The sequence below is a fragment of the Trachurus trachurus genome, assembly GCF_905171665.1.
Source record: "Trachurus trachurus genome assembly, chromosome: 17".
Lineage (NCBI taxonomy): Eukaryota > Metazoa > Chordata > Actinopteri > Carangiformes > Carangidae > Trachurus > Trachurus trachurus.
In genome coordinates this window covers 30,595,502-30,619,178 of record NC_139900.1, presented here as the reverse complement: position 1 = coordinate 30,619,178, position 23,677 = coordinate 30,595,502, and the positions used below count along the sequence as shown (strand labels likewise).

The 23,677-nt window shown below is 41.7% G+C and overlaps 3 protein-coding genes across 5 annotated transcripts in view; 2 read left to right on the top strand and 1 right to left on the bottom strand.

Moving 5' to 3' along the window:
* The window catches only part of LOC311000873 (solute carrier family 22 member 23-like), a 32,044-nt gene extending 28,742 nt beyond the window's left edge, over positions 1-3,302 (top strand). Inside the window, exon 10 of the mRNA XM_083991743.1 lies at positions 347-3,302. Coding sequence (XP_083847869.1) covers positions 347-1,889 — 1,543 coding nt within the window. The 3' untranslated portion in view covers positions 1,890-3,302. The remainder of the gene's footprint in view (positions 1-346) is intronic.
* A 3,441-nt stretch (positions 3,303-6,743) lies between these two features.
* Positions 6,744-10,621, top strand: LOC311001154 (tubulin beta-2A chain; the record flags this gene model as incomplete). 3 transcript variants are annotated; one of them, XM_083992157.1, is made up of 4 exons in its annotated part: positions 6,744-6,800; positions 7,241-7,349; positions 8,745-8,855; positions 9,549-10,621. In XM_083992157.1, 4 exons carry the CDS (start codon positions 6,744-6,746, stop codon positions 10,619-10,621), a joined length of 1,350 nt encoding a protein of 449 aa, XP_083848283.1. The 3 variants fall into 3 exon arrangements, with proteins under 3 accessions (XP_083848283.1, XP_083848282.1, XP_083848284.1); XM_083992156.1 differs by having other exon boundaries at positions 8,679-8,855; XM_083992158.1 differs by lacking the exon at positions 7,241-7,349 and having other exon boundaries at positions 6,744-6,777.
* A 2,673-nt stretch (positions 10,622-13,294) lies between these two features.
* On the bottom strand, positions 13,295-22,244 carry LOC311000688 (desmoglein-2-like protein). The gene is made up of 14 exons (XM_083991458.1): positions 22,091-22,244; positions 21,214-21,300; positions 20,416-20,574; positions 20,173-20,314; positions 19,921-20,084; positions 19,479-19,613; positions 19,204-19,389; positions 18,803-19,080; positions 18,556-18,698; positions 18,229-18,450; positions 17,551-17,784; positions 17,137-17,261; positions 16,692-17,009; positions 13,295-15,955 (listed from the first exon to the last, which is right to left on the bottom strand). Exons 1-14 carry the CDS (start codon positions 22,142-22,144, stop codon positions 14,945-14,947), a joined length of 3,258 nt encoding a protein of 1,085 aa, XP_083847584.1. The 5' UTR covers positions 22,145-22,244; the 3' UTR covers positions 13,295-14,944.
* Between the last annotated feature and the right edge of the window lie 1,433 nt (positions 22,245-23,677).

The window sequence follows — 23,677 nt, the reverse complement described above, 5'->3', positions numbered from 1 at the left end:
GTTCTGCTGACAGCGCTCCAAGGGCTCCATTTGGTGGTGAGTTTAAGCAACGGCAGGAAGGGAATGAGACTGCATGTGGAGGAGGGCGTTTGGCAGTACTGCAGCACTCTCTGCTGCTGTTTGAGAAAATGGCAGCCATACGTCAAGAGAGAGCACAGAGCAGCTTCCCTTTTCAGAAATGATTTAGGTGATGGTTGTGCAGAACAATATACAGGTTTGATTGAATTCTGCTGAATGTGGTCTTTCTTTTCAGCTGGTTTATAAGTTTAGGAGGGTTTAGGTGTGTGTGCCATCATAAATCCTAAATCCTCCCAAATGACAGTGTTTTTTTTGTCTCCCAACATAGGGGCGGCGGTCTGGGCCTGGTCCTCGCCAGCGCCGGCTTCGGCATGCTGACTGCCCCCATCATGGAGCTCCACAATCAGAAGGGCTATTTCCTTCACCACATCATCTTCGCCTGCTGCACTCTCATCTGCATCATCTGCATCCTCCTGCTGCCGGAGACCCGCTACCAGCCCCTCCCCGAGACCCTGGCCGACGGCGAGAGCTACACTCGCCAACCTCTCCTCCCCCCGAGGAAGCCTGGGGAGCAGCGCCTCCTGCTGGCTCAGTCCGAGAGCAGCAGGGACTACACCAGGGTGCACGACACGCCGCTGCACGAGGCGGCCGCCACCGCCGTGTCCACCATGGACTCCACCGCCTCCTCGGCCGTTGATTTGACCGCCCCGTCGGTCGGAGATATATCGGCCCCCATGTTCATGGAGGTGCACCCTGGCAAGCCGGAGCCTAAGGACCCCAACGGTCAGTCAGTCTCATCCTTAACCACGACCCCCATCACAGCGTTGGCTAAAGACGGCATAATACACGCCAGCAAAGAGCACTTGCTGTCTTCCACTCCTTTACACAAAGCTCCCCCCAGCATCACAGACCCACTTCTAGCGGATGCAGACGAACCTCCAGCAGCAGCCCAGCACCCCGTCGAGCCCCTGAAGGACCCCGGTCTTCCCGAGATGAACGACATCGGCCCTTCTCCGACAAAAGAATCAGCCGCTACCCCCGAACCTCCACCGGACTCTTCCGTTACCCCCGTCCCTCAAACTCCGCCCTCATCCTTACTGATCTGCACCACACCCATCATCGAGCCTCCACCCAGCTCCATGCTAGAGTCCCCACACCCCCTGAGTAACGACGTGGACGACATCTCCCTGAACCTTGACCCGACCTCGGCAGAGGACGCTCAGGCCACTTCAGCCCCCGCTACTGCAGCCGACGACTCCCCTGCTCCCTCTCCTGTCCCTATGACAGACTGCAACATTTCCGCTGACCCTCCACCCTCTGTGAGCACACACTCTGACATTCCCATCCAGTTAGAAATAGTAGATGACTCTACATGTCCTCCCTCAACTAGAGACTCCCCCGTACCTCCTGTTATAGACTCCCAACCGCCACAGTTAGACTCTACCTCTCCCTGTGTCAATGATATAGCTCCTCCTCCCCCGAGCCTAGTCACTGTACCACCTTCACCCACTCCACCTCCACCCATTGACTCAGGCCATTCGCCCTCACAGGACTCCCCCACTCCCCCCGTCATAGGTACTGTCAGCGCTGCTGCCCACTCGTCTCCTACCATTCTCCCCATCACAGACATTGTGCGCAGCTCCACTCCAGAGTCAGTCGCTCTGACTGTCACAGACACTGAACCAGATTCGGCTGCTTCCCTCATGTTAGATTCAGTACCAACTTCCATCACGGATTCAGGCTCCACAGAAGCAACCCCCTCCTCCCTAATGGACTGCACCGTCTCCTCACCCATAGACTCTGGTGTCCTCCCCATCAGGGACAGTGCCAGCACAGAAACCAACACTGTCAACGGCGTGCCGTCGTCGTGATCCAGCGTCGCAGCCAGGAAAAGGAAGCTTTACGGCTGCACCAGGAGGCAGCCCACGTCCAATGAATATCTCAAATGGCAGGGGTGGGTGGGGCTGGGGGTGGTGCAAGAACTGTCCTGCTCAGACTTCAGCCACTTCATGAAGACTGTCCCCACCTGGCATTGAGTACATATTTCTTACAGAGTTGTTGTATGTCTCTCAATACCCCCCTCCCTTCCCACCTTCTCCAACAACCCCCTCCCCGAGCCCTCCCTACTACCCTTTCTGCATTTAGCCAATAAATGAGACCACGCAAGCGAGAGAGTGCCAGAGGCTGGTTTGTGACAATGTGACAGTATCTTCTGCTCTTTTTTTGAATGTCACTGGAAATCACCAGCCTTTAAACTACTTTGATGTAAATGAATGGGAAATCACTGTCTGTCGTTTTAAAAAGAGACTTAACAACTACAGTATACCCACAATCACTGAGGTATGCGACGGGAGAGAAATGCAATGATACTAAAAATAAACAAAACAAAACAAAACAGGAGGGAAAAAATCTAATCACTGGTACTTTTGCTCAAATAAAATATCCGTCTAACATTATTGTAAAAAAAAAAAAAAAAAAAAAAACGCCTTAACTGTGTGAAAAAGAAAATCTGAATGTTACAAAGTACTTTTTTGCTGTTATAGAGATAAACAATCCAAATTGGAGTGATTTTTTTTTTCTAAGTATAAATGCCAAAAAACTACTCTGACCAAAACTAAATGTAGACATAGTGCCAAACATTAGTGTTGACACAGTATTTTGAGAAATACTGTTTAGTGCAGTCCCCTGCCGTAGACTGTGTGCGGATTAACATAAATCTAGAGATCCCAATTTCAAAACTTCAAAAATTATTTCTCAAATGAATAAAAGACTGAAAGCTGTATCATCATTTGACCAATTAGGATTGAGAAGCGAGATCGAGCTAATCTGCTTTTGTCAACACGTGGTTCATTGTACTGTATGAACAGTGATATTAGCGAAAACAATGACCCATATTTTGTCGGTCTTGAAAGAAAACTTTTATTTTTCCAATCGTTTCAGTCAATGAAATTTATGGTATGCAAATGCTTTTATTTGTAAATGTGATATTGTAAGTAAATGCAAAATTAGATGTTGAGCTTGATTCAGTTTTTTTTTTTTTTAAGTTCAAAGTATTATTTTTGAACAATCTCCCATGGCGTGCCCTTATTGTACAGAGCTATTCTTCATTCTAACAGTATTTGTGGCACCTCGGTGTGGTGGCACCTTATTATTTGCAGTGGGGACAAAGCATGAAAATAATTGTGAACGTGTCAGCAAAACAAACTAGCAAACCTTAAAAAAAAAAAAGCAAAAACAAAACAAACAAACAAAAAAAGGACACAAAAGCTATTTTTGAAATGAAACCCATGGATGACAAAATGTTTGATGTGATTGCCAACTATCTCAACATTGCTAACCTTCTCAGTGTGTTTCCCAAATCATGTTCTGGCATTAACGTAGTTCATGTATGTCAGTGTGTTCATACATTCACATGCACAACTAAGTTTACCTTTAAAAAAGAAAGAAAGAAATGCAATATTTCATATATTTGTCAAAATGACACTTTGCAAGGTCAAATTCTTATGTATAGTTCAAACCTATTCATAATCTTAAACTGACAGACTCTTGCTTAGGGAGGCACTTTCTTGTCCAAAGTCCATGTCCATCTGTGGACAGAATTATACTTGACTTAACTCTGTGTGTAACTTTGACAGTTGTGGTTACATACTTCATACATTGGAGGTTGTAATATGTGTCAAAGAAAGATGTGTGATTACAGATAAACCACTGTTTACAATAATCCTCATAATAATAATAATGACAAGTAATAATAATAATGATGATGATAATAATAACAATAATGATAATGATGATGATAACAATGTACTGTAAAACTTTAGAGCCAACTGAATGATGTCTTATCATTTCAAAATGTGATAAACTTCTCACAGTATCATATGACATTTATCCAGGGAGTATTGGTGATCTATTGAGGTGTCATTTGGGAGTGGAAGACAACACTTAACAGACTTAACAGGAGGTCGTCTGTTCCTCTAACCAACTTGCAGTACACTTACGAAGAACCCTTATAGGTACTTAACCCACCAAAATTCCTTTTTGCTTTCTATCCAAGTCAGATGTGCACTGAGAAAGGCTATATAACCTTTGGTATTTGGATGAGTGGGCAAACGTGCTTGGTGGGTGTTTTTTTTTTTTTTTTTTCCTCAAATGAAGTTTGAATCGAAGAATGAAAGCTCTATTTTTGATGGATTCATGGATGATCTTTCAACAGATCATCGAGTCAGTGGACTCCATTTATTGTTAGATACATTAAACATTAAATGTCTAACATATATACCTATGCCATGCTGCTAAGCCTCAAAGCACAATGCCCTGCAATCATGTGATTTCAGATTTGGTGGAGCTTGGCATCTTGACAGTTAAAATAACAAAAAGAAAAGAAGGGAAAATGAAAATGGAGTGGGATTTTGAATACAACACAGAAATGACTAGACTTTTTTTGCAATAGACCCACATGTAATCTACTCTGTAAAACAGGATGTTGAACCTGGATTTAATAAGGAATTCTTGGCATCTGCAGTAGAGAATGGATTGACTGCAGTGGTCAGTAGCTTCACATTACTCCGAGTTCTTGTCGTCTGTGAGTGTTGGTCTCTCTGTCTCAGTGTGCATATTGCAGATATTGACCGGTGTGTAACCTCATGCAAGACCAGTGTAAAAGACAATGACACAGCACAATACAACCAGTCTTTTTCGAGATCTTTTGCTCTCGCTTTCACGGTTCCCGTGCAGCTTATTAAACGGTGCTGGTGGGAGCTGTTTGGTCATTCTGAGTAAGCATTTGGTTTGACTTTATTTGGTGTTAAACTGAAAGTAAAAATAAGAAGAAAAAAAATCAGTGAAAGCAATCTAAAGCAATGTTAGCACCAGCGATAGTGTAGACAGGCAGACACTCACTGGTGGAAAAGCAAAAAAAAAAAAAAAAGAAGAAGAATGGGTTTTGTCTTTGTAAATAGTAAATGTGTGGATAACATGAAAGATCCTGGATCATAATATGGATGGACTGGTGAATCGTTTTGAACTTGGTTAATAAGTCTCAGAGACATGAAGTCCCCAGTGTACACATTTCAGGTTTTGCTTCTCTCAACCGTGCGACTCAAAATCTCCTGAGGGGGAGATTTGAATGAATGTAAAAATAAATAAAATAAAAATAAAAACATGGATTGTACCACTTATAATTTCCAATTCTTTGGTTTCATTTTGTTTTTCTGTTTTGTTTTGTTTTTTGTTTTGTTTTGTTTTAACAGACATAATGCACTTGTATATAAGCCATACCTGTTGTTAAAATAAACCACTATTTATTGATCAACATGTGTTTTGGTGACTATTTATTGAAGATTGACACATTCATATTAATATTTTAACCACAGTCCTTTATTTAAGTTAATTGCTTTAAAAAAAAAAAAAAAGGAAAATTAAAGGCACTCCACTCTCACATTTGTATAAATCATTCATGGTGGCATTTTAATAGCTTAACGCTTGTGGCCAAGGCTTGGTTATCAATCAGGCAGAACAGGTAACTCTCCCAAAGCCCTGGGGCCCTGGATGTCTGTATTACCTTGTGTTGAATTGAATTAATAACTGACAAGGCAAAGAGTCTATACAGCCACGCTAGCGCCTCTGTGAGGTCACCATGCTAATATGCTAAACATGACAGCACAAATATGCTGATGTTTGCTTATAGCATGCTAACAGGAGGAAAGTGCACACACATCCAACTAGCAGGTGCAGGGCAAAAAAAGTAGTAGTGAAAGAAAAAGAAAAAATGTCCGCACACTGCTAAATAAAGCTCCCAAATTTTTTATTAATCGACAACGTTTCGACCACCTATGGGTCTTCTTCAGGTGATCTGGAGAGATTACCTCTTTAACATGTGCTAAATTAGCACTTAACTTAACATAAGAGAAATGTTAATTGACAGAGAAACATATTGGAAAGCATTGGACAATAATACCGGCCCCGTGATCTTAATTGGACTGTGTTATCAGAATCCACATGTTGAGATACTTTAGCATGGATCAAAACCATGAAAGATATCAGTTTGAATATCCAAATAATAATCCAAAGTTTCCTCAGTATTTCTCTATTACAGCATTTTCACAACATTGAGGCAAATTTGTGATCTGTAACACTGGGTAAAGCTGTGACTTAAGGTTGACTTGACATTATTGGTGCATGATGCAAACCTGGGCGTGGGTAGTAATGTTCAGGGTGATTAGTGCCATTTAAAAAAAAAAAAATACCTGATCATAGCATTTCCTGTGCAGCCCCACCTGCATCTTTTACACTAAAACATAACCGAGTTTATACTTAAGTATAAAATGCCTAAAACTGTGTAGTAGTTATCCTCCCATATAGCTTTCAGTGTATTATTCCATCTTTAAAACAATTGCTTAGACTTTACACACCCTCAGTGTGGTGAGGGGAAAAAAGGCCAAATTCTGCCTGCATGGGACCGGGTGATGTCAGGAGGATGATGCAGCAGGATCCTCTGGTCCACTGCATCAAACCGGGCCTCTCCTATTGGCTGTCGGGGATGCTGGGGATGCTGCGCTGTGTGCGACGTCATCCGACCAGCAGCACGTTTATCTATCTCGCCGGCTCAACACTCGCCCTAGAAATGAGGCAAGTGCTGATTTTTAGAAACACAGCGGCAAGACATTGAGGACTGGACGCCGGTGAAGTCGAGACAGGACGCTCTCTACCCGCATCCGCAGCGCACCATGAGGGAAATCGTTCACATCCAGGCTGGCCAATGTGGAAATCAGATTGGGGCGAAGGTATAAAAAGACTATCTTTGAATTGAATAAGAATTTTATTTTTTATTTTTCACATTGAACGTCACATGTCTTATATTTCAGTGATTTATTTTTTTTAGTGTGTGTTGAATAATTTATGGTCTGGAGTCATTTGGATATTCAGTTTAGCCTAAGCGGAAGGAAGTAATTACTAACTGCTGGCTATTTTAAAAAGGAAAAGTTTGAGATAGATTGTTAATTGTTTATTTATATTAAGGGTGGGGTTCAGTCGGGCTGGGCTGTGATCGGTCGCAGTGATGTGGCCCCTGCGGCTGCTGCTGTTGCTGCGTGTCATTTTGTCGCCATGAGCAGATGCGCAACAACCAAAATAATACGTGGCGCACACGCTCCAACTGGTTTTCATGCCGGATGATCCCAAAATAATATAAGTTGTCATGATTCTGTTCCCCCCGTCATCTTAGTTCTGGGAGGTGATAAGTGATGAGCATGGCATCGATCCCACTGGTAGTTACCAAGGTGACAGTGACCTGCAGCTGGAGAGGATAAATGTCTACTACAATGAAGCATCAGGTAAAAAAAAAAAAAAGAAGAAGAAGAAAAAAAAGAAGTCTGTGTTTGCTTTACACAAATAACACATTTACATCCTGATAATCTACTGTACAGCTTTGTTTCCATTGCTCATTATCCTTGCATGACCTTTACTCACAGACCTCATTTGACTGCCACTGTATGCTCATGCCATTAATTTAGCTGCAAGGGGAAAGTAGGTCCCACCATGAGTGCAGGGAAAAATTAGGACAGTGAACCTGCTAAAATATCTCTCTTGCTCTGTCTTCCTATGTCTCTTTCCCTCCCTCTCTCTCTCTCTCTCTCTCTCTCTCTCTCTCTCTCTCTCTCTCTCTCTCTCTCTCTCTCTCTCTCTCTCTCTCTCTCTCTCAATAGGGAGTACAGGTATCTGCAGTCTCTGTATAGCTACCCCCGCCCCCCCCCCCTTTCTTTCCTCCCTAAGCTCAGTGCCTTGGCCTCATCTCGGTATCTGATTTTATTGGCGTGGCACGTTGAAGGTCATTCCAAATGCACCCCCGCGTTGTTGGTCACAGGCAGCCGTTGCACATTAAGCAGTCCAGCAGCACCCGGTGAATAGAGGCCGTGATCATAAAGCACTAGCTCCAGTGTTTTCAGCCTTTCAGAGAAGGACAAGTCAGTGCAGATGTATGTGTTACCCAGGATTGAGCTCTAACAGTGCCCATTCATCCGCTTTGGCTAAAAAAAGGCCTGCACATTAAGCCCACAAAGGCCAACATTGCATATTCACTAACTTAGTCGGCTACCCCCAATCCTATTTCCTGTCAACAGGCATTATTGATCCTTTGTTTCCATGTTGCATGCTGACATCAGTGTCACCTACTGGCTTAATATTGCATGTAGCACTCTCCCTAATCGATTTCTCCTTAGAGCTGAAACTGGCAGTTGTTGTTTTTTTTTTTACGGAGGCAAGCAACATTAAGACCTGATGAGCGGATGCGATTAAAAAGAGGCACAGTTAGGGGAAGATTGGATCTTTATTTGAATGGACTCTGCAGAGCTCAGCACTTCGAAGGCCCCACTGGTCTAGAATAAGCAGTGCAGCATGCTGCAGCAGTTTGCTCGCAAGAAGGGTCGCAGACGGAGAGGGTGGAGCAAGGTAGAGTGCAAGAAACAAACAATAGAAGGCACCCAAGCTGCTCTTTACCTACAACTTGAGGAGGATGAGGATGTGGACATAAAGGCTGTTTACCTTAAAGAAACAGTACTACTCTATTAACATCCTATTAGATCAGTATAGTAGAAAAGAATGACTTGAAAATCAGTCTTATAGTGCAAATGCTCTGCCAGCATGCACGTTGAGACTGTCGATAGATTACTCCACCCTTCCATCCTTTACCTCTTCCTATCCCTCTATCCTCTGCTCTTTTTGGTCCAAAGGTAGCAAATTTGTCCCCCGTGCCATTCTGGTGGACCTGGAGCCAGGAACCATGGATTCAGTTCGCTCCGGCCCATTTGGACAGCTATTCAGGCCTGACAACTTTGTCTTTGGTGAGTGGCCGGTAAATCAGGGTGTTAACCAATCATCCGGAATCAGCTGCAATATGTGTGAGGGGATAATGTGTGTATGTCAGCAACTGCTGTCATATCGTGTAAAGCTGTGCTTAGTTTCACCTCAGAGCACTGCAGAGGGCTGTATATTCCCAGCACAAAGCTTCTGCAGCGATGTGCCAGTACCGTGATGCATTGTCCATGTGCAGCTGTGTCAGACTGAGACAGCTCTTGTGGTGACTCAGCGAAAATACAATCTACTAGGAAATTCTGCTGCAGTGCTGATCACAAGTGACAATCCATGGGCCAAAACGATAAAAAAAAAAGAAAGAAAAAAAAACCCAGTGCATCACAGGACGGATCATTCTTCTTATCAGGAAACAAATGGCGGAAGGTGTCTTTGAACTTTATGACTTTATGTAATTCAACCTGTGCCAGACAATTATAGGTTATTAGAGGGTGGATAATAGTAATTTATGATCTCTAGACAACAATGTCTTGATTAAGTGGCGTGACAGCACAGTCAAGATATGATGCAAAATATCAAACATAATAATCATGTATGTTGGTGCTAGATGAAAAGTTCAAGGATCATCATAATAATAAAGAGAGTCTCTGCTCCGAGGACCATGTATGTCTGTATTAAAACAAATTTGTCCGACATGATTTTTGTTTAAACGTTCCACCACACAGGTCAAAGCGGAGCAGGAAATAACTGGGCCAAGGGTCACTACACCGAGGGAGCCGAGCTGGTCGACTCTGTCCTGGATGTGGTGAGGAAGGAGTCAGAGAACTGCGACTGCCTCCAGGGCTTTCAGCTCACTCACTCTCTGGGCGGAGGCACGGGCTCAGGGATGGGCACACTGCTCATCAGCAAGATCCGCGAGGAGTACCCCGACCGCATCATGAACACCTTCAGTGTCATGCCTTCCCCGAAGGTGTCCGACACCGTGGTGGAGCCCTACAACGCCACTCTCTCCGTCCACCAGCTTGTGGAAAACACAGATGAGACCTTTAGCATTGACAATGAAGCCCTGTATGATATTTGCTTCCGCACCCTGAAGCTGACCACACCTACCTACGGAGACCTCAACCACCTAGTGTCGGCCACCATGAGCGGGGTGACCACCTGTCTCCGGTTCCCCGGCCAACTCAACGCTGACCTCCGTAAGCTGGCCGTCAACATGGTGCCGTTCCCTCGCTTGCATTTCTTCATGCCGGGCTTTGCGCCTCTCACAAGCCGGGGGAGTCAGCAGTATCGTGCCCTCTCTGTGCCGGAGCTCACACAGCAGATGTTCGACGCCAAGAACATGATGGCAGCCTGTGACCCTCGTCACGGACGCTACCTCACTGTGGCAGCCATCTTCCGTGGCCGCATGTCCATGAAGGAAGTGGATGAGCAGATGCTGAGCGTGCAAAACAAGAACAGCAGCTACTTTGTAGAATGGATTCCAAACAACGTCAAGACGGCCGTCTGCGACATCCCGCCACGTGGTCTCAAGATGTCCGCCACCTTCATCGGCAACAGCACGGCCATCCAGGAGCTGTTCAGGAGGATCTCGGAGCAGTTCACGGCCATGTTCCGCCGCAAGGCCTTCCTCCACTGGTACACCGGAGAGGGAATGGATGAGATGGAGTTCACTGAGGCCGAGAGCAACATGAATGACCTGGTGTCTGAGTATCAGCAGTACCAGGATGCTACCGCCGATGAGATGGGTGAATACGAAGAAGATGAAATAGAGGATGAAGAGGACGTCCGTCACTGATTATAAAACGCTGACCTGAAATTTTGATTGAACCAGTTCCTCCAAATAGTAATTGTTGTTGAACAGTGCAGTGAGATCACAAGAAGCACGATAGAGATGCAGAGGTTCAACTAAATATTGCAGTGTGCCGACCATGATGAAATATAGCTGTCTAGCAAAATCAATGCTGCATATAGATCAAGCTTTTAATGACAACGATCACGAGTGGTATTAGAATTAAAAAATATGCAACCATTGTAGTATTTGATTTTCCAAATCATGCTTTGCCATTGAATCAAAACAGTATCCTGAACACAGTTTTGTAACATTTACTTCAACATGCTTTCACTGTCTCAAGTCTCGAATAAAACATCCACCCCTGTCAATCCTTGATGTCATGTCTTCATTTGATAGCTGCTGAGTTGTGAAGGGAAATAAAGGCAAATCTGATATGTATTCATTAGAATATAGGCCCTAGACTAATCCTATGGAAAAACCCCAAACAACAGTCTAGTGCATTTCTTTGAATCATAGAGGTGCTACAGTTTATATCTTAAGTCAATCACCACTTTCCCGGTGCTATGAATACAAAATAAAATAAGGTAGGTTTAACTTGTTTTTAAAAATTGAACCATTCTGTACTTGCTGGTTGAAGAAGACTTTGGAATAAAAACTATAGACAAGATAAGACAATTAAGAAGGGATTGTCACAGGTAAGAGACAAACACTGTCGATTTTCATGTGAATGAATCTGTGTGAAGCATTGAATGAAGCAAATAAATAAGCAGAGTTTGAATAACTTTGCTGGCATGAAACTTGTTTCATAAAAGTGGTGACCGATGTTGTGACACCTTGTTTTCCAAACAGGCATCAGGTTATCACACAGGGAGCAGTCTTGCGGATAAAAAGAATCTGTAGAGAATACTAAGATGACAGATCACATATCACCAACATTCTCAGAAGGCCATAGAAACCATAGCGGTAGCATGATGAAACTTGCTTCCACGCCTGGGCCTGTTGACAAGACACGTCACCATTCAGACAGTTGGGCCTTAAACCGGCTGTTGGACTACTCTCTCTTTCTGAGGGTTGCAAGTTTAAAATATGTTGCACATTTTGCCACACCCCTGTTTTGGTTGTCAAAGTAGGAATTTTCCATCTGAGAGTTGATGAAAACCATCTGTTTTGACAAGACTTGATGGCCAAAAGAGCAAATTCTAGACAAGAAAAACATTTTCCTCTATCATTGAAGTAAAAGACAAAATTAAAATTTAAATAACAAGTCAAAGGGATGCAATATGTCAAAGGTATCAGAAAGATACCCCCAGGGACACCAACCCTTTCAAACTCAAGGTAGTGCAAAGACAGGTTAACCCACTTTTCTAATTGGTGTCAGAAGGGAAGACAGATTTATTGACTTCATAGCTCCTTGAGGCGCTAAATGTTATTACAAATGCCACTGGCAGGAAAGAGATGTTTGTTTGACCTACAATATACAAGCACCTAGGATACAGGTACAAAACAAAAACAAGTGGCAGATTTTGCAACCATTAACTGAACAGCAGCCGGAGGTTTTGGCAGAGGAAGCGTATCAAGAAACGTATACAGCCCATAATCAAGGAAATACAATTGCACAGGGGCAAATATGAGAATCTAAAAAGCTGTGCACTGCTTGGACTGTAATTTGGCAACATAATTGTTAAGTGATGTTTATAAGTCAGTGAAGATGTTTAAACCTGACTTATTTTGGATTTTAAAAAATAAAATAAAAGGAGGGTTCAAATTTCAGGGGAGATTTCCTCGACCCGATTGAGAAGATAAGACCAACTGCCGCTAAGTGTTCTGCTACTGAGACTTTATTTGGCCACAAGGACACCTTCCGACAGATCGCAAACCACATCCTCCTTTATAACATGCAAATGAGCAACATCTGTGACACAGATAAACTGTTGTTTATTAAAAAAGGTTTTGTTTTTATTATACAGAACCCTGCTAGACTGGTGATCAAATGACTGCCCACATAGCACACATCATCTCAACCAGTCAAAACCATAACATAACCTTATCTACTGATGCAAGATTTGTTATCAGACCACACCCCCTTTATTTCCAGGCCAAAACAGTATGGTGGTGAATCTGTGGTATTGGTTTTAAACGTAATGTTTTAAAGGTTTGGGATAGAAAAAAGGTTTCCACGTGTCATTTAAAACCACTCTACCACGCTTCCATGAGGGAAACCGGAGTTTCTACTTTTCTCTTCTTTGTTTGTGAGAAGCATGAGTGACTCTTTTCTGGACAGCTATACAAAGTAAGCATTTGTACCATGCTTAACATAGCAACGTTGCCATCAGCCGAGAAAAGCTCAGCACAAAATCCTGTGTGAACTTTTGACTGGGGACTACTAACTCCATCGGCAGAAAGTTAGCCAAAACAACCGGATCGCTTACTTCTGCTTTAAGATTAACTTTTTGTTTTCTGTACCTGGCTACCTAAATGATTAAATGGTTTCAGTTTGTGCATTTGATAGTAACACCTCCACACCATATTTTCAAAATTAGTATTTCAAAACAAGATGTGACAAGATGATGCACTTCTTTGCATCTCATTTGCTGCAACATGAAAATATTATAGCATATTGCACTGTGTTCTGTAGTATCTCTTCAATGCCAAAACAAAATAAAATGTGACAAAATGTTGTTGTTTTTTCAGTTTGATTTTATTCTGATAGGTGATGCAAAACTACAAAATAAGACACTCACTTCAATGCTGTTTACTGTACTATCTAAAGCAATATGCTATATTCTTACAGCCCATTAAGATGTAGAGACAGAAATAATATCAATAGCAAGTACAGCCATATCAAACAAGGTCATTCTCCCAAATGTTTTCAGTGCTTGGGAAGCTCATAGTCTATATTACCTTTCCCATCCACATACCCAAATTATGTTACCAGTATATATACAAAAACAACATATTAAAAATCAATCTCAGAATTGTCTCAAAATATACATTTGTAATATAATTGTAATCTTTTTTTTGTAAAAAAACAAACAAAAAAAAACACAACAGCTCTGGCAGTTTTGGCACTTATTTGTCTCATTGAACAACGTGGAAAACATATATTCGGTAGAAATACTAAGAGTGCAACAGTACAATAGAAAACTTGTGTAGTGTTATCTGCTTTGGTTTAAAGTCTATAATGACTGCCTCATAAAAAGAATTCCATCCCTTCTTGCTGCAATAAATCCTTAAAACACTGGTTCTTTGTTGAGGTTGCTTTCATCAGTTGTACAGTACAAATGGCATTTATCTACGTTTCATTCTGTCCCAAAGGGAGCCTCCCATATGACAGTTCTCTATTAGTTACACTATAACTAACTACAGCAATCCAAAGGTTAGCTGAGCAACTTAGAGTGTGGCTGAAGCTAAAATCTTATAAATACAAAACAGGCATCTTTAGAACACCACACAAAAATATACATCATGAACCAGTTGGTTAAACTTTGCTTTGTGACTTTTAAATGGAAACACTGTAGAATGCACAGGTTCACAAACTCAGAAGTGTAATCAGTGAGAGTTTGTATATCATTTCAAATATCAAATTTCCCACTTTCATCATCTATCATCTATTATAGTTACCTCACTGGTTTATTACAAGTTCTCACAATAAGCTATAATTGTTTTTTTATTTGCATTTTGTTCTTTGTGATTCTCTAACCTTTTGCTCTTACTGAGACCAACAACACTGTTGATTTCCATGTAGATGAATCTGACTTTAATTGGTGTGCACTTGTTTCTTCCCTGACAGATGTAAATGGGAAGACCTTTTACAGTATACAGTTTTGTTCTTTCTCTTTGCTTAGGAGATCTGGTCCCAGGGTTGTGGTTTTTGTTTGATGGGTAAGTAGACACTGTATGGCTGACAGGTCTGGTTATGCTGATTACTTTGAATGTTCTTGCCCTGCAGCCATGCTAGCGTACCTGAAATAAATAGAATGCTTATAGGTCTTGTCTTAAGTACAGAAACTGATCATCCCAAGATCTTTTTGCCAATGTGTACAGTGTACCAACTGCAGCCATTACATTTTCAGCAAATGTTAACACAGCCCCATTTTAATAAGTAGCATAGGAGAAGTTAATGCACTTTTTGGAATTAATGTCATTGTAATATTCCTAACTAGTAATACTATAAAAAACAATGCCTTTTATGGCCAAGATAGTCATGGAGGAAATACCAGGTGTTAACTACTGTGATCAGCAGTGTTACAGTATTGCACTTAGAAGGTAAAGCAGAATAAACTACCCTTTTACCAGTGTGAAATTAGTGAAGTCAAAAGGTTTGATTCATGCTCTAGAACTAGATTCAGTATTCCTCTCAGTGACTAATACCTTCTTCTGTTGCACAACCAGTTTCTGGCCTCCTTGCAATTTGGGTGTGACAGTCCGGGAACCATAATTTGATCCAATTGAACCGTGTGAACCGAGTGAAAAACTCTGCACACCTTGACTGATGTCCAAGCCCTCTATAGATCCCTGTCCTAGACCTTGCTCTGTACCCAGGGACTCATTCTCCACCACTAGCACTTTCTTAGACCTGGAGATGGTTCCTTGTGAAAGGCCTTGCACTACCTGCCCTGCCACTCCACCAACTCCTCCCTGCCTGTCCACAAGGACCACACCGTGCGAACCCTGATGACCACCGACTTGCACCAGTCCCTGACTTAGTCCAAGTCCCTGACTTACCCCAAGCCCCTGACTTAGTCCAAGTCCCTGACTTAGTCCAAGCCCCTGACTTAGCCCAAGCCCCTGACTTACCCCAACTTGGCCTACCTGAGCCACTGACTGCTGCTGGGTACCACCTGCCACAAGCAACATCTGCGGTTGGGACTCAACTACATACATGGGCGTAGCAGCATAGTACATAGTGGGCTGCTGTATGAGCAGTGTTTGGCTGGGCATCACTATCTTGTCCTGGACGACGGTAGACAAACCTGATGCTACATTGGAGGTGTTGATAGTATTGATGTTGACATGGTCCCTCTCGCTGATATTTATGTGGTCACTCTCCCTGATTCTTTCTGTGTGGGTGTGGACATGTGTGTGAGTGGAGGGCCTGATGGGAGACACCGGTCGGACAGGGCGGACATCCACAGACTCAATCACTACATTTGATCCCTGACAGATTTCTGCCAGGGTTTTGAATTTAGGCCCAAGGTCATCCAGGAATGCAAGATCAGTGTCATTCTCAAGAAGGCTGCAACAGCCCACAGAACCTGCCAGTGACTCCTGACCCTCGTAGTCATAGACCAGCAGTGCATCCTTCTGTTGGGAGTGGTGTGCTGCATGGTTTGCTTTCTGCAAAGAAACAGAATCAGAATATATGAGTTGGGCTTCAGTAACACTGACATTTCAGTTCAGTTCAGTGTGTACAATACAGCCTGATAGTTTTGGAGATTATATATCTGAATATGTATTACCAAAGTTTATCCAATTTTTGATTAAGTTTAAGCAGCACAAGCTCAGAAAATGACCCTAATTAATACAAGGTAAGGTGTAAATTGCCAATGATAAAAAAAAGGCAACAACAAAAACAAAAATCAGGTATATATGTAAATAAAAAAGGCCTCTTTAAGACATTTGTCAAATTACAGTTTACCTGTGACTACTATCATGAATGAAGCCTTTAAAGTTAATGCAAACATTGCCTATTGTTGCTTCATCTTTTGGTGGTTAATTAAAAACCATCTGCTTGTACAAAGGCACTGTTGGGACAAACAGTGTTACTATGTCCTCTGCATTATTAGTACAATACTTTTTTATAGAGTGTCACTTCTATCAAAATGGTGAGATAGAGGCACATAACAAAGTGATACCAAAACAACCTACAAGGGCAAAACATTTGTTGGGATTTCCGCAACGATGCTGGAATAAACTTTCTAAACACTACTTTATTCACAGAGCAGAAAAATACCACGAGTTTGGTTGGCTGCTAGATGAGACAGTTGACTTAATCCTCATCTAAATTCTACTTAAGTGTGATGAAAATTATGACCATGAATTTTGGTTGTCCATCAAATTTAAAGATACTCACACTTGAATAGTACTCGTCAAGGAACTGCTCAGATAAAGCCATCCCATCGAAGGCCCCACCTCTATACTGGGAGAAAAGATGTTGACCTCCGGCCATTCCTGAATCCATTACTTCCTCTTGGGTCATCACATATTGACCATGTTGACCACCATATGACTGCATGTCTTCAGCTGTGAAAGCGGCTCCGCCTCCTCCAGCAGCCATGCCTCCAGCAGCCATGCCTCCAGCTGCTCCTGATCCTCTATATTCTTGGTATACCTGTGCCCCATAGCCACCAGTGGCATCAACTTCCACTGGGACTTGTAGAAGAGGAACTTCCTGTAAGTAAAATTTGAGATTGAGTTATAATATTTTAGGCAAATGTGATGAACACACTTTCAAAACTAAAAACACGTAAACTATCAGAGAAGATCCATTTGTGTAAATGTTGCACTGATGTAAGTACCTTGTCTTCTCCCTGCCCCTCTGTGTGATATGAGATGAGCCCTTGTTTCGTATCAAATGGAATGGCCTTGAAATCTCCCAAAACACCCCCTCCACACAGGCAGAACAGCAGCAGTAGGGGCAGCACTGAAACAAACACATTTGGAACAACATCAGGGGGAATTTTCAAGACAGTAGGCAGATCAGATAAAAAAAAAAGTCCCATCACTGAATCACTTTCAACAACAATATTAAACTGCCAAAAACAATGTGCAATGCATACTTCAGCCATGACTTAACTCGGAACTGCGTAAACTGTTTGGCCCACCCATTCTTTCAGTCTTTTCCTATTAACCTGTCATAACATGCTTAGTTGGGCAATGTCTGTAGTAAAGTTAATCAGTTAAATAATTGGAATCAGGGATAGTGAACTTACAGAGAAGCAGTAGCAATCCCAGCAGCAGAAGTAGGATACCTGCCGCTCCAAAACCTGATGTTTTAGTCAAGCGGGAGGCCGCACAGGTCTTAGTGCTTTCGAGACAGGTGCACACAACTACATTCATCATCTGAACATCATCGCACGACCTCCCTTGCTGGTCCTTGATCTTCACTTCCACGTTGTAGTTGCCTGGCCACAGTTTAGCTTGGTCTCGGATAATAGCTGTGGTTTCTGAAACAGGAGAAAATGCACATTTTTCAGTTTGTTGCACAAGTCACTTAAGTTGGTTTTTGCGTCATCATATAATGATGCTTCCTTTTTAGGGCTAACTGACATTTATTTGGCAGAAACAGCTATTAACATAAAAAGTAGTTAAATGGATAATTGTTTAATGACACAGTACCTTCAAAGCAATAAAACAGTGCAAAACGCTCCTGGCTATGTTCAAAACACTGTACAGTGCACTTGAAGCAAACTGTCATGAACAATGTAAACAACAATGTGCAGTGACAATTGTTTGTGCTAATCATACAGTGTAAAGCCAGGAAGTCCGCTTGTGAGTCTTTAAAAGTTAAAGTTTTTAATCTTAAAAACCAGAGCTGATTAAAGGATTTGCAATAATACAGCCGTGTCCAACACCAACAAGGAGCGATTGTGCTCTTCATATTGTCTCACCATTAAGATGCTCCACCGTCCAGCTCCCCTTGCTGTTCTCCTGGACCACAGTGAACTCAAATGGTGCCGAATTGGGGAACTCATCCTCGTCTACTGCTGTGGCATAGATCACACTATCCCCAAGGCACATGGTGTGAGCTGTAGTGGTCAGCTTTGGACATTCATCATTACTGTCCTTCACCTGAATGGCTATCGTCCCTGTGGCAGTTACTGAGGGACTATCTGAAAGCCAAAGAGGATAAATTACATTAACCTGCTTAACACTATATACAGTGCGCAATATATCCACTGTGGAATAATGACAGCTATCATATTCATAGAACTCACCTTTGGTGATACATATAATTTTGGCATAATATGTTCCATTGACCAAGAACTTGGACTCTCTGTCAGGCAGTTTGTTCAGCTTGATGTCTGCTGTATTTTCATCAATAATCAACCAGTTGTCCACATCGTAGACTTTTGCATATCTAAAAGTATGAAAATCAGATGTAAGTGCAAAAAAAGGTACTCATGCAAAATATATACATTCATGGACACAAAGAGTCTTTTTTACTACAGTTTGAGTCCGTACTTGACGTTGGTGGCTGTCTGGAGAGTGTCACTATCAATAGCAGCATAATTAGTGATGACTGTGTGGGTGGAGATGGAGGTCTTGTCCTCTGAGACAGACACCACTTTGACAGTCGGTTGGAACCGGGGTCCTTCCTTCTGATTGACCACATTGATTTTTACAGGGTAGGTTTTGGGGAATGAGGGCAATGTGACTGACTGAGAACCAAAGTTGTACTCTGCTTTATTGCGAACAGCCACTCCCAAGTTGAGCACTTTCAGTTCCTCGTAGTCCAGGGCCTGAAGGATAACACACAGTTTAAATTAGCTGTTATAAAATTGTTAATCTTCATTACATTATATATTCTTCATTTCAATGCATGTGGTTATATAGTCAATCAAAATGAGACTACAAGTTTCTACCTTGTGAATCATGATAATTCCCTCGTTGGTCTCAGAATCAGTGGTGATACTGAAATAGCCTGCTTCATTCCCAGAAATGATTTCGAAGACTGCGAGCCAGCTGTCAGTGTGAATCACATCCATGTCAATGGCTCTGATCCTCATCACTTCCACATTAATGGTATTCTCTTCCACCCTCCCTTCATACTGCAAACAAAATGCACATGTACGGTTACAAAAAAAAACCCCAACAAAAGTACACAAGTTTTTAGTGGTGACAGTGGTGGCAAACCTACCGTTTCCTTTTCCAGGGTTGGAATATTGTCATTTATGTCCAGAATTACAATGTCAATTTCTGCAGTTCCTGTGTTTCCTGCTGACATTCCACCCATGTCGGAGGCACTGATAGTCAACTTGTATGTTTCTTTTGTCTAAAAAAAAAAGGAAAGAAAAAAAAGATGATGGATATAAAGCTCTGACCAATACCTTCAAATTTCTGATGAATGTGAATATGATTTTGTCTTAATATCTGACTAAATTTCCCTCACATACTATGATCCAACAGGTGCAACAAAAGATGTTTATTTTGTGTGGTGAAGCTAATTTCACCTATCCATTCAAAGATTATACAAACCTGTCCTAGTCAACAAAACAGGAGCTAATGGAAAAGGTGTGAAAGTGAGATACACCATGTGCCCTGACTCATCACTCAGTTCAGCAGTGTGCATGATGTCTCACCTCCCTATCCAGAGTGTTCTTATTAACCATGACCTCTCCAGTCTGAGAGTTGATGAAGAACATCCCAGCACTGTTACTCTGCTCCACAATGCTGTAGTAGATCTGGGATCGAATTGTGTTTGGTTCATCAGCATCAGTAGCATTTACCTTCATGATGACAGTACCTATAAAGTTAAAGAAATAATGCAGATGAAATGACATTTTTCTATTCAAGGGCCATATCACCAATATACCTGAGATGTTGTAAATTACCTGCTGCACTGGATTCATGGATGCGTCCCATTTGCTTTGCTTGAATGATGGGTGGGTTGTCATTGTCATCTTCAACAGTAATTTTCAGGTCAATATCTCTTTCAGCATAGGTCCCGTCGACGAATTTTGCAATACCTTTCAACTATAAGAAAAGAGTTCAGAAGCACTCCAACATTTCCTCATTGAGTGTATTCCTGAAAATGTTTATATCAAATACAATGTGGCTAAGACAAGTGCTCTTACATGATAGAAGGCAATGTCCTCTCGATCCAGAATTTCGTGGACTTTCACAAAGCCAGTGATAGCATCGATAGAAAATCTGCGTTGAGGTGGCAGGTCGACACCATGTCCTGTTAAGTAATACAGGACCTTTGTTTGTTCGCTGGCCTTGTCTGAGTGAATCTGAAACACAAATACACAAACACCACATGAATTCCCCTGATTTCAACACCTACTGTATGACTTTTAGTTCACAAGGTGAAGTCTGTTGATGTAATTAAATAACTTGCGGTGTCTTTGTACTTGTATACTATCAAACCTAATTCAAAACGAATGATTTTCACATCCTGCCCATGCAAGCAAGTCACACTGGTTTGACATTTACACCATTGCTGCCACTAACAGTTTTCACATAGAACCAATTTGCCTACAGCACCACACCTCACACTCCGTCAATATCTACCTTAGATATGAAACTGGATTAAGCCTCAGCAAATCAAACAGGGGAGTGTCCATCTAACTGTGAGAATAAAGACGTATATATTCTCATATACAAGGTGTGAACTGATTTTCTTTCTGAACATGGTATTTTGCCAGAGTCAGGGGACCTGTTCTCACACAGAGCCAAAACTAACTGATTTCCAAAAACGTAGGATTAAACCAGTGAAGTGGAAAATACAATCAATCTACTTCAGTGTCAGGAGTATTTCAAGGAATACGGTGTTGCTAAACCTATACTATTTATCACCCATTTAACATTCTGCATATTTTCAGACAATTTTAAATAGAGAATAATACAGATTTGAACAGTAGGCTACTGACTTTGGCAATATAGTCATAGCCACGGTAATCGACGTTCTCCTTCAACTTCCTGGGAGCCAGGATCCATTCAGCCTCCACAGGAACTGGCTGCAGGTAAACAAAGAGGGAGGAAGAAGTTGATGATTAATGTGTAATGATTATAAAATCATAGAATATCCTTACTGCTAACTAACTGATCAACACATACAGTACTACACATATTTCCTCCTACATCATGAGATTAGGCCCATTGAGGAAATGTGACTTAAAAAACAAAAACAAAACACACATATAATAAAATCAATCACCATCTCTTATCTTTTTTTTTATATTATTAAATCAAGTTTGTCATATCATTTGTCATTTGATTTTGTGACAAAGGATCAAAGAACTTTGAACAACACACCTGGGCCAGTGATATCAGTCCATACCAACATGTAGGCACACCTCAAAGATCTCAGAGTTAAAAATTTACTCTGAACTGACAATGCGAATAAGAAAAAAAAAATTTACTTTTCAAATGATAAAAACTTTTTTCTGTCCATTTAATTTATTCTTCATCCATTATTCTATGAAAAGCCAGTGAAGAGCTGCGTTGTTGAACAAGAAATAACAGACAGAGCTACAGTGACCTTCCCGCAGGGAGTGAAACGGACACTGCGCATTTACTTTTCTTCTCTCTCTTCAGCTGGGAAACTCGATGGTTCAACTTTTTTTTTTTTTTTTTTTTTAACTGTAGCCTCTTTTTTTAACTGTACAGCCTCATATGAGCATCTATCCATGGGTTAATACTTCGCGGTAGAAGAGAAAGGGCCACACCTGTTAAAAATCCGCTATTCTACAAGCCAGAACGAGTCTAACCAACATGTTAGACACAGTAATAAATTCGTGTACTTACCGACATAGACATCGCCAGCAGGATGAAAACGCTGCATTTCAGCAGTGGAGCCATCGGCGTGAACGAAAGAACAACAACAAAAAAAATCACCAAACTTTAACGATCTTCCCGCTGAAGTAGAAACCCGTCAGCTTTGACTCCTGCCTGTGGTCTATTGTGCTGACTTTGACCCAAACTGAAGCTAAGAAGTATTACAGCACAGCAATAGGCGGCTCCTCCCTTAGTGTGATTGCACACTGTTGATAACAGGCGGGGAGAGGGGGTGGATTTGTCCACTGCCTGCATAGCTGTAATGTTTGTGTGCAGCCTATTGTTTCAGGAAGGAAAAAAAGAAAGAAAACGCACACACACACACAGGTGGACAGAGCTCCAGTCCAGAGGAAGTCCTAACTGACCTGGCAACAAACTCCAGTTGTGCATGTTTTATTGTCAGTCTGAAATGATGTGTGAAATAGCCTAATGGTTTATCTTTAAACACTAACAACAATAACATAACATTATGACTTTACAGTAGTTTGAGTATTGTGATTGATTTTGATATTCTTTTTTTGTTTTTTTTTGTTTTTTTGTTAAAGTGGACCAGTGTCCTTTTTTCCACCAGCTTTCTCGCTCGTCTGTAAAACTTCACCTTCACCTGTGAAATTCCCAAGGAGTGGGTTATAGACTTTTGTTTCTGGGTTCACCATAGACAGACACCAAGCTGCACAGTGGGCCCTTTTACAGACATGCACATGAAGGAAATTAAGGGGGAAAAGATGTGTAAGGACAATTTGCATTGCCAAGATTGTTGATGCCTTCACTCCCTATGGTCAAAGGTGTGTCAGTATGCCACAGAGTATCAGATATCTCACATTACTGGGGCAAATCAATTGATACAAAGATAATAATGACCTAGTATTTGTGCACCTCACTCTTCACTGCTACAGCAGTTTTTCCCCACATCAAGAGTGACTACTTTCTGAGCCATAATTCATCAATGGGCTGATTAGACAACGCCTAAAAACCCAAGCAGGTTAAGGGTCAATGTTTAGATGAAAAAGCATGATGCATTAGAAACGGAAAAGAATTCTAAATTAGAAAATTTAGAAACTGTAAAAAGTGACATTAGAATAACAAGAGAAGTCTCCACCTACAGTCATGTGTAAGTCTAAAGCCAGTTTTCCACCTTAGTGAATGCGTCAGAGAGTTGGAAAGAAATGTTACCACAGTTTTACTCTGAAATGCATCTGAGTCAGTCAGGTACGAAAACATGTCACATGACCTGGTTTAGTTCTGTCAAAGTGTCAAAATGCTGATGGAGGACGTCTACTTTTTTTGTCCGAATTATGTGATTATGTCATTCTAACAGTATGCTACTGTAGCTGAAACAACTTCAAGCAACATTCTTGGGAGCTGAATTCAAAGTCATTTATATTGACCAACCAGACTATGTATTTGTGAGATTGTCTATACAGTGTACACTCGCTTTATTGCCAGTTTATTGAGTGGCGGAGACCGGGGACGGGTGTAACATTCTTGACACTTCTGTACCTTGGAGCTCTTTTAAATCTGTGCGTTCAAAATGTGGAACAAACTAGTGAAATGTGT

Coding starts and splice junctions, on each gene's coding strand:
- LOC311000688 (XM_083991458.1), bottom strand. CDS start 22,144: ATGGCTCCACTGCTGAAATGCAGCGTTTTCATCCTGCTGGCGATGTCT. Junction 19,081..19,203: donor GAATTATCATGATTCACAAG/GTAGAAACTTGT, acceptor GTTATCCTTCAG/GCCCTGGACTACGAGGAACT. Junction 18,451..18,555: donor AATTATATGTATCACCAAAG/GTGAGTTCTATG, acceptor TTTGGCTTTCAG/ATAGTCCCTCAGTAACTGCC.